Raw genomic sequence first — 9,656 nt, forward strand, 5'->3', positions numbered from 1 at the left:
GAAACAATAAAACTCTGCGTGGGTGTCTGCAAGATAAACGTACTGGTAAAAATACCAGAGGTGAAAGATGCATTCAGATCATTTACTCAAATAAAAGTACCTGTACCCCAGTGAATTGTAATACTGCATTACAAGTAAAAGTGGTATAGTTGTAAAGAATGGTTCCAGAGTGTCAATTTATTGACTTACTGTGACAGCAGCAGTTTAATGTTGTAGCCGGTCCAAGCGGCATCTATGTCAACCTACTATTCCCATACTGTTGGGTTGTTTAAACCAGTGGTCCCCAACCTGGGTCGCAAGATAAATCTGAAGGGTCACAAAATGGACAAGAAAGAAGAAGACAAGTTGTTCAGTTTTTCTGCTGTCAGAACAATTATTCAAATGACCCAATATGAGAAGGAAACATCACTCTTTAGTTAAACTGCCCACAACTCACAGACAACGTGATGGGAGGTCATGTGCCTTTCCTGTCGATAAAGTAATTTCCCTTTAAAATGTGGTGGAGAAGAAGTAAAGTTGCACAAAATGGGAATCTTGAGTAAGGTACAAATACATCCAAATTGTACTCCTTTGGACTGAATCCTGGAACATTTAATACAATAAAATGTTCATACAGTAGCCTATAAGTATGAATGCAATATAAAACAATAGCAGGGTAGCTGAGGAGTGTTTAGAATAGGGGTTACATGTTTCCATCCATCAGCATCATCATCAGGAAAGTAAAGCAGAGGACTATGAATAAGGATGAAGAGTTGGTGGGAGGTTCATCCTGCTGAAGTTCTAAAACAGTGGTTCCCAATGTTTTAGGGTTTTTAGGTACCTGAAGAGGTCAAAGTATGTACTATTTCACAAGAAAAAAATTTGAAATATATTTATATATTTTTTTCTTTCTTATCTATTTAACCATTTGAGGGCTCCTGAGCCCCAGGTTGGGAACCACTGTTTTAAAATATAACTTTCTTTGCGCTTTTACTCCACACAGTAAGGCAAATGTGGTTGTGCGCTCGTAAACCAGTCAATACTGTAGAGTTAGGGAGGCGGGCCCAGTGGCTCCAGCAGCACAGCAGAAAATGTGTGACATTCATGTAGTGTTATGAATCATTTCATTGTGCAGGCATGAGGTGAGTCCATATTGCAGGTTTGCTTTTGCCTTTTTAAAACAACAACACCAGCTGAATTATCTCAAAATTAGGAAGGAAAACTAAGTGATGCGTCTGATGATGATCTGATGTCGACGGCTTTGCTTTCAAGGCATTGCAGACTGTGTTCCCACTTTGCTTCAACTAACGCTTAAAGTTATACATTTATAAACGTGTGTTTTTGTATGAAGATCAAAATGAACCACCACTTTATTTTTGGATATTTAAACAGTGCAACGTGTGGTGCATCGCCGTCACTGCGGTCACATCAGTCAGCTCCAGTTCCTGGAAAGTCAATCATTCCTGCTCCAAGAGGCAAAAGTCCATGTGCCTCAATACCTTTTGTGCTGATTGGCTCAGACGCGATGTTTATTGAGACACTTCCACAATTCTTGGCATTGTGCTATAGCCTAGTGATAAGCAACCTTGTTTAACACCAGGCCATGGCAACCTTGAAGAAGCAGTCTAAAGACGTAGGATATAAGTGGGAGCAAGACTTTCTTTGGAGTGAAAAATCAAACAGATTTTAAAATGCAAGGGCTTTATTTTGTGTTAGTTTAGGATATTTTTTTTATTATTGAGTAGTCAATCAATTAATCTTTGGTATGTAGAATGTCAGAATATAGTGAAAGCCGACCCTCAGAGTCCAAAGTTTCAGCAGTAGGCCGTCTGTTGATTTATTATTGTTCTTTTAAGTCAAATTAAATAGCCAAAATCACTTTTAATCTTTTGCCCTAAGGTCCCCTCTGTTGGCACATCTTCTCTCCCTGCTCCTGGCAGCAGGAGATGTCACAGGGAAGGAGGTGGACAGGAAGCCCAACTTTGTTCTGATGATGGTGGACGACCTGGGCATCGGTGACGTAGGATGCTACGGTAATGATACTGTCAGGTGAGTCCTAAAAAATGTGTTGTGCTTCTGTTTCTGTGTGTCTCTTCCTCTTTTGCTCCCCCACTGTCTGCTTCTGTTCCGTCTATTTTCTGACTTAAAGTTTTCATTATTAACAACATCTTTCATCATCACACCAGCCTGTTTATTACATCACATCTATGGTATGTCAGTATCTCTGTTTCTTGTCTCACTTTGATGTGTTGAGTATTTATTTCATTATCTATCTGTTTCTGTTCTACCTATTTACACCCGTTCTGTCCCTGTAGGACTCCTAACATAGACAGACTTGCTTCTGAAGGGGTAAAGCTGACTCAGCACATTGCAGCTGCTCCTCTCTGCACCCCTAGCCGAACTGCTTTTATGACGGGACGCTATGCACTCCGCTCAGGTAACAGACACTCTTAAACATACTCAGCCAGTGCAGATAGGAGCATCCTGGTCATATTTGTACAGCGCTCTTTGACAGCATTCTCCATATTTGTTTATTCATTTTATTTTTACACATGTGTGTGTGTGTCCGTGTGTGACTAGGAATGGGCAGCACAGGCCATGTGCAGGTGCTGCTGTTCCTTGGAGGTTCAGGGGGGCTGCCACCCAGTGAGACCACCTTCGCGAAGAGGCTGCAGCAACAAGGATACACCACCAGCCTAGTGGGTGAGATAACGTAATGTGATCATTTCTTCATTGGTCCTCATTGTGAAATTTCTCCTGACCCGTCCCCAGGCGACAGAGAAAAGAGAATTATGGACACTTCAGCAAATCAGATGTTCACCATCATCTAGGGCTTGAAGCTGCGTCAGCGGTACAGGATGGCACTTGCATGTTTACACACAGCTAGGTGTATGGAATATAAAGTGTGGGTCTGTCTGTGCATTGGCAGCATGCAAAAAACATATGGTTTTGCACTTGGTATACACTGGACAATGCACATTGATCAACATCACTGTAAATGTCGCCAGTGTTAGCCAAAAGGCTAATATTCAACTGGTGTCCCATGGCCTGATATTAAATTATACTTTGCACTTTAAACAACAATAAAAAATGCAACATTTAAAATTAGAACAGAAGAAAGCAAAACATGAAGCAGCTGAACAGGATAAAAAGCATAGAGGCGTAAAGCAGCATAATGCAAAGTAGGACATGTAAAATGCAGGCAGTTAATACAAAACAAAGTTAAGCAGACAATCCGCCCAGCAGTTAAAACATAACATCGTAAACTCACATGACATCACAGAAGACAAAGGTAAAACCAGAAGGAACGCAGTCTGACAAACACAGAGGAAAAAGCCAAGCAAGTTTTAAGTTGTAAGAGTCGCTATATCGTATATTAGGATGTTCCACAACTGGGAAGTATTAGAAGAACAGAGACTTCTAGGACACTTCCATCTTATGATAGGAACATCATAAATTCTGTTACACCCATAAACCCCTGAGTCACCCCCAAATTTCTCCCACAATGTTGAAATTAAACAATTTTGCAAAGTGAAAGGCTGATGTGTATTCTCATTCCTGTTCCTCCTCTTTGTTTTTCTCTCTGTGTGCAGGAAAGTGGCACTTGGGTGTGAACTGTGAACACAGAGGGGACCACTGCCACCATCCGAACCAGCATGGCTTCAGCTACTTCTACGGCCTGCCGTTCACCCTGTTCAATAACTGTGTGCCCGGAGAGGGGAGTGATGTCCTGGTAGACCTCCAGCACGCACTCCAAAATCTGACCATGTTGCTTGTAGTGGGACTTTTCACACTGGTAGGGGCGATTTTGTGTCAGTTTAGCTTTTATTTTACTCTCCTTAGAAAGGCACATCTGAAAAAGACACATAATGGAATATAATATGAGAAAAAGACGGCTGACTTGGAAAAACAACAAGAAAAACAAAGAAAACTGAGAGATAAATTTGGGTTGCCAGAAGAAGAGGAAGAAATTGGAAAACAAAGAGTTGCTGTGCCGTTCACCCCAAAGCAAAATAACGAATGCGTAATCACTTCGACATGAGCCACAGGGTTGGAAAAAAGATTGGGAACAGAGGCTGCTATTGTGAAATTCACAGTCACCTCAGCCAGCAAAGCAATATTGAAACTTAAATTCGGTGAAGACTTGGCGATGGTAGGTATCTGTAGGATAAATGGGAACCAGCTGTGCCACAGGTAGAGCAAACAAAAAAGCTTGAAACAAATGTTTGTTCTAAAGAGAAAAATGGAGAACTAAAACAGTGCCCAGCAGGAAGACAGAAGTCTATAAAACTATTTTCAGATCTAAATTTATAATACTGTACAGTATGTATAAAAAGACACAATGTGCTGCTTGTTTCACTTGGTGACTACTTTAGTAATGGTGTGTGATATCATCTAGTGGTAAAATCATGGAATTGCTTCAGAATCCAACCCCAAGTCCCAGACAGTAATATGAAGTGTCATGGTACCACAGTATTACATGTCCAATGCAATACAGTGCAACAGAACTGCAATAAATGCTGCAATTGTAGAGATGATGATGTTAAATATTGGTTGAGACAGTATCAGAGAGAGATTAATTCAACAGGTGTATTTTTTTTAGGTTTTCGTTTCTGGAAGTGTGTTTGATTGCATGATATTATAAGGTGTACATATTTTGCCCCTTCCCTCACTTTGAATATATATGTAGGGGGCAGAATAATATCAGTATGTAACAACATAATGCAATCCAGTACAGCAATACCACAAACTATGCATACCTGCCAACACTCTTGTTTTCCCGGGTTTCTCCTTGTATTTCCACGTTGCTAGATCATCTATGAAACACATCTACACACACAATCCACACACTACATACAATTTCAACCCATCTGTTACCGCAACCTGGCAACCCACACCCGTGGAAGTTAAGTTCTTATTATATATCCATGCCCACACCCCGATCCAAGGGGCGTGTGCGCAGCTGCTCTCTGCACAGGCAGACAGGCCAGCTAAGTTAACGTTAGCTGTTGTCAAAATGTCAGGGCACGACGCCCTGCCGCAGCCGAAAAAAACCCCTATATTTTAAAACCTAAATGTTGGCAGGTATGAACTATGTCCTCAAAAACCTCTTTCATAATCCAAAATTAGAGATTTATATTGACACCTCTATTATTATATTTCTTATATGTATTTCTCATACATATTTTTATATGAATTATATATTTTATAATAGTGTATTTATGGATTTAAGTACATTAGTAACTTCATTGAAACCAAAGTCTCTGATCCCAGGTGTCTGGCTGTGTACTGTATGGCAGTGGTTTCATTTAGTGTGTGCACTTTCTTTCTAAACCCACTGGGTGTGTGTATGTGTGATGTATTTTCAGGTGTGTGTCCGTGTGTGTGGCCTCCTTGAAGTCAGCCTGTGGCTCCTGGTAGCGCTTTGGTTTCTCACTATCCTAGCAACCGCTGTGTGGTATATTCCCTTTGAACTCATGCCGACCTGGAACTGCATCATCATGAGGAACCAAGAAGTGATCGAGCAGCCAATGACGGTGGAGACGCTGCCCCAGAGGTTGCTGGGAGAAGCACAAAATTTTATTAAGAGGTAGGAATGCAGGAGCAAAATAATGTGTTGTTGGTTTATTTTTTTAAACAGTTCTTCTGAAACAGAGGAGTCTCTGGGTGGCTTTATGTTTGCGGTCTGATCATAGCAGTTCTCTTCTCTCCTCTTCTCTTATCTTCAGGAATGTTGATCGTCCATTCCTCCTCTTCTTCTCACTGGCCCATATCCACACGCCACTCTTCAAAACCCCCGCCTTTGCTGGCAAAAGTCGCCATGGTCGCTACGGTGACAACCTAGAAGAAGTGGACTGGATCATCGGTCAGTAAGGGCTGTAAAGTCAATGTGCTAATATTGGCACGCACTGTTAACAACTAAAAACGGCGAAACAATGAAAAATAAGACCCAAGTTGTAATAAACCAGATTTGACCGTTAACTAGCAGGAAAGTCAGAGCAATCCTACCGTCTCTATCTGTTTGTGGAGGTTAAACTCTCTTGCATGATCCATTACCTATCCAACCATCTCTAATGCTATATTAATACGTTTTCTAGGTAAAATGACAGAGACGGTGGACTCCCTCGGCCTGGCCAACAATACTCTGATGTACTTTACATCAGACCATGGTGGACACCTAGAGGATGCTGATTCGGTAATCGGCCAGAAAGGAGGCTGGAACAGCATCTATAAAGGTAGACATCATCTTACGCTGTTTTTGAATGACAGTCACTTTTACTGCAGTCTTTGATGTAATTATAGCAGACATTCACATGTTACACTGGTATTTGAAGTCTCAAAACATCTATAAACAGTTGATTAAGCATTAACAGCATAGGAAGTTGTATTTTTCATGATTGATTCATATTGACCAAAAATCACTGGGACTCCACTTGGGGTTAAAATAATCTCAGGGTCCCGAATGCTAAAGCATATAACTACAGCTTGGTTAAATGACAACTATATAAAGTGTATCTTTTTTACTGCATTTACTGCAAAAATAGAGATATTTGTGTTGTGTAATTTCTCACCTATAGGTGGGAAAGCTATGGGGGGTTGGGAGGGGGGGATCAGGGTGCCTGGTATTTTCCGCTGGCCTGGCAGACTGGCAGCTGGAAAAGTAGTGGACGAACCCACTAGCCTCATGGACCTTTATCCAACACTGAAATATTTGGCCAAGGACACACAACCAGACAGGTAAAGACTGGCTGGAATGGATGCCTTTTTTTTTGTATTGTCTGTACTCATCTAAGTCTTTGTTTCTCCAGAGTTTTAGTCTAGGAAAGGTTGAAAAGCTTCTGTATTTGTTGTATACAATAGTAAACCAAACCATTGTTTGGAGTTGCAAAAAGAGGGGAAAAAGGATTCTAATCTTGAGCATAATAATTCAAGGGTTTTGTAGTGAGATTATTTCAGTATGGATCCAAAAGTACCTCATTATCTGTAAACAACAACGGCTCTTGTTTTGGAGAAGGCTGCTGTGTAGACACTGATTTAGCAAATTTAGCAAGCATTGTGTCTCTTTCTGCAAGTAGTGTTGTGGTAATGCTCGCTCCGTTGATTTTTAAAGCACATTTGTATTTCACCTTTCCCCTCTCGCCCTCTCTCTTTTTCTTAATTGTACCTTTCTCCCAGACAATTAGACGGCTATAACCTCATGCCATTGTTAGAGGGGAAGGTAGAGCGATCAGAGCATCAATTCATGTTCCACTACTGTGGAATCTACTTGAATGCAGTACGCTGGCACCCACCCGGAAGTAAGTTCACACACGTGGAGACAGAGATGCATTTAATCATCTAGCAGACAAATACTTTTGACCATTATTAAGTCTGTAAGTAAGTATGTTTTATTCTTCAGAAAAGGCCACCTGTGTTTATGTGAAACTGAAATCAAACTGTTCTGTACATTCTAGCTTGGAAACTGCATATATTACAATATATGTATGTGTGAATGAGTGCAGCATCATGTCGAAACTCTTGTTCTGTAGGTGTAGTCTCAGTGCAGTGGTGTTTCTCTTTTTCTTGCTTTTGTAAAACCTTTAGGTTTTTCACTGTTCCAATTCCAGCTCTGCTTATAAATGTCCAGTCTTACTGAATCCTGAATCTGACTCTTGTCATATTATTTGACAAGAAGAGATACCAAAATATGTTGATGAAATAAACATACTACTATGACTGGGGACATCAATTACACTGCCTTCTTGTAGCTTGATGCAGTAAAAACTTTGTCATGTTAGATGACCTTACTATTTCTTAATAAATCATGGTTCTTTAAAAATTTAGAACCACTTATAAATCAGAACCATTTCTCTCAGCCCAGTCATCCTATAAATGGGAAATTAGAAGTAAAATCAGCAAAAAAATTAAAATGGATTTTACTGATCTTTAACCTGTTTCAGTATACACTGTAAACATGTGCATGTTCACGTGTTCCCTGGTGTGTGTTTCTATCCAGGTGACTCTGTCTTCAAGGTGCACTTCTTCACTCCCAACTTTTCTCCCCCGGGAGCCGGTGGATGCTATGACACTAAGGTCTGTCTATGTCACGGAGAACATGTGACGCACCACAACCCACCGCTGCTGTATGACCTTTTCCATGATCCCTCAGAGTCTCACCCACTGACCCCTGATACTGAGCCGCGATACGCTGAAATCCTCGAGCAGACGGCCAAAGCTGCGGAGAGACATCAAAATACCCTCACAAACAAGCCACACAGCCAAATGACATGGGACAAGATTCTGTGGAGACCCTGGCTTCAGCCCTGCTGTGGAACTTTTCCGTTCTGCGGCTGCAAAGAGGAGACAACACATATGTCTTAAAAAGTTGAAGAAAAACAACTTGGGTTTGGTGAAGCTCCTTGAATCTGCGGCAGGGTTTTCATTTTTTTCAAGAATAATACTGTGCCTTTTGTAGTTCTGGGTGCGTTCAGGAGCTTTCACCATTCCCAGCGTTCAAAAATGTGTCATGAAAAGTTTTGGCCTACAGACTTTTACAATTAAAATTGATGTACAATGATATTAATTGTATTGTAACTAAGATTGAAATTATTGTTTAGTAAAATGAAAATGAACACACCTTCAAAACTGAAACTAAACTTAAAATTAAGTCACCCAACATTAATTGAAATACTATTGTAATTGATTCAAATTAAATGAAGATTAAACAATGCATTGACTGCACTATACCTGTGGTCAATGATTGTTACACTATACATACATTGCAATAGAGCCAAAAAATATACGTTTTACATACATGAAAGGGAAGTTTGTCGTTTACATGTGTATCGTCCACTAAGTGAAGGATATGTTCAGTTGGTGCTTTTATTTCTTACTATTATTATTTATTCTAATAAGTACATGATACAATAAAAGGGTTATTCAAATAAATCCTTAACTGCATTTCTGTCTCATTGAATACATCATTTAATCTGAATTATTTTTAGTCGCTCTGCTTACATATAGACTGATAGTCAGATTTATCGTAATGCTTATGATGATATTTTTTTTTCTTTCATAGATCTAGCTAAGTCAGCAAAACATTTCAGTTAAGTAGGACTGAAAATAGGTTGTAAAATTCCTCAAGAAGGTAGTTTAGACTGTGTCCCATTAGAGGGCAGAGTCAGACTGTGTTTGGATGATTAGCTGCGCTGTGTGACAGAAAGAGGGAGGAGGTTCTGTTACTGTGGGCTCTTGTGCTGTGGTATGAATCATGCTTAAATATCAGGATTATACATATTTTCAGGGCAAAACATGTACACAAACACATGAATACTATGTAAAGCACATAACATTTTGATATTGCTGTAACATAGTATAATATCGCACCAGTAGTGATTAGCTGGAGGTTAGAAATTGTGCATTTTTGTTTGTTTTTAGCTCTAGTGATCAGAAAAATACTTCCCAGTGATCATCTTTTTGACTTTTTTTCCTTTTGCTCTTTATTATCCATCGATCCTGCTCAGTTTTCCTCATGTCTTCCTTCATTACCCTCCTTTTCTTGATTCTCCTTAAAATTCTCACCTGTCACCTTCCTTCCCTTCCTATTCATCCAAATTGTTTTGGTGACAATGTAACACCTTTAGATCTCAGAAAGGGAATTTTCTTTTCACTCACTCCCATTCAGGAATGTCAGAGCA

The 9,656-nt window shown here is 40.0% G+C and overlaps 1 protein-coding gene across 4 annotated transcripts; it reads left to right on the forward strand.

Moving 5' to 3' along the window:
• Positions 1-1,010: 1,010 nt before the first annotated feature.
• On the forward strand, positions 1,011-8,919 carry arsh (arylsulfatase H). Of its 4 annotated transcripts, none has more exons than XM_044215951.1 (11): positions 1,011-1,121; positions 1,879-2,028; positions 2,295-2,416; positions 2,560-2,682; positions 3,573-3,775; positions 5,349-5,569; positions 5,709-5,845; positions 6,078-6,215; positions 6,558-6,717; positions 7,156-7,277; positions 7,976-8,919. In XM_044215951.1, the coding sequence occupies exons 1-11, from the start codon at positions 1,117-1,119 to the stop codon at positions 8,338-8,340; spliced, it is 1,746 nt and encodes a 581-aa protein (XP_044071886.1). In that variant the 5' UTR covers positions 1,011-1,116; the 3' UTR covers positions 8,341-8,919. The 4 variants fall into 4 exon arrangements, with proteins under 4 accessions (XP_044071886.1, XP_044071888.1, XP_044071885.1 ...); XM_044215953.1 differs by lacking the exon at positions 1,011-1,121 and adding an exon at positions 1,537-1,612; XM_044215950.1 differs by lacking the exon at positions 1,011-1,121 and adding an exon at positions 1,568-1,623.
• Positions 8,920-9,656: the final 737 nt, after the last annotated feature.

This window comes from Siniperca chuatsi, linkage group LG12, assembly GCF_020085105.1.
Source record: "Siniperca chuatsi isolate FFG_IHB_CAS linkage group LG12, ASM2008510v1, whole genome shotgun sequence".
NCBI lineage: Eukaryota > Metazoa > Chordata > Actinopteri > Centrarchiformes > Sinipercidae > Siniperca > Siniperca chuatsi.

Bases quoted from the DNA above. Each gene is read 5' to 3' on its own strand.
- arsh (XM_044215950.1), top strand. From the start codon at position 1,583: ATGGCAACCTTGAAGAAGCAGTCTAAAGACGTAGGATATAA. The intron at 2,029-2,294 runs GTGAGTCCTAAA...CTGTCCCTGTAG, and splicing joins TACGGTAATGATACTGTCAG to GACTCCTAACATAGACAGAC. The intron at 2,683-3,572 runs GTGAGATAACGT...CTCTGTGTGCAG, and splicing joins ATACACCACCAGCCTAGTGG to GAAAGTGGCACTTGGGTGTG.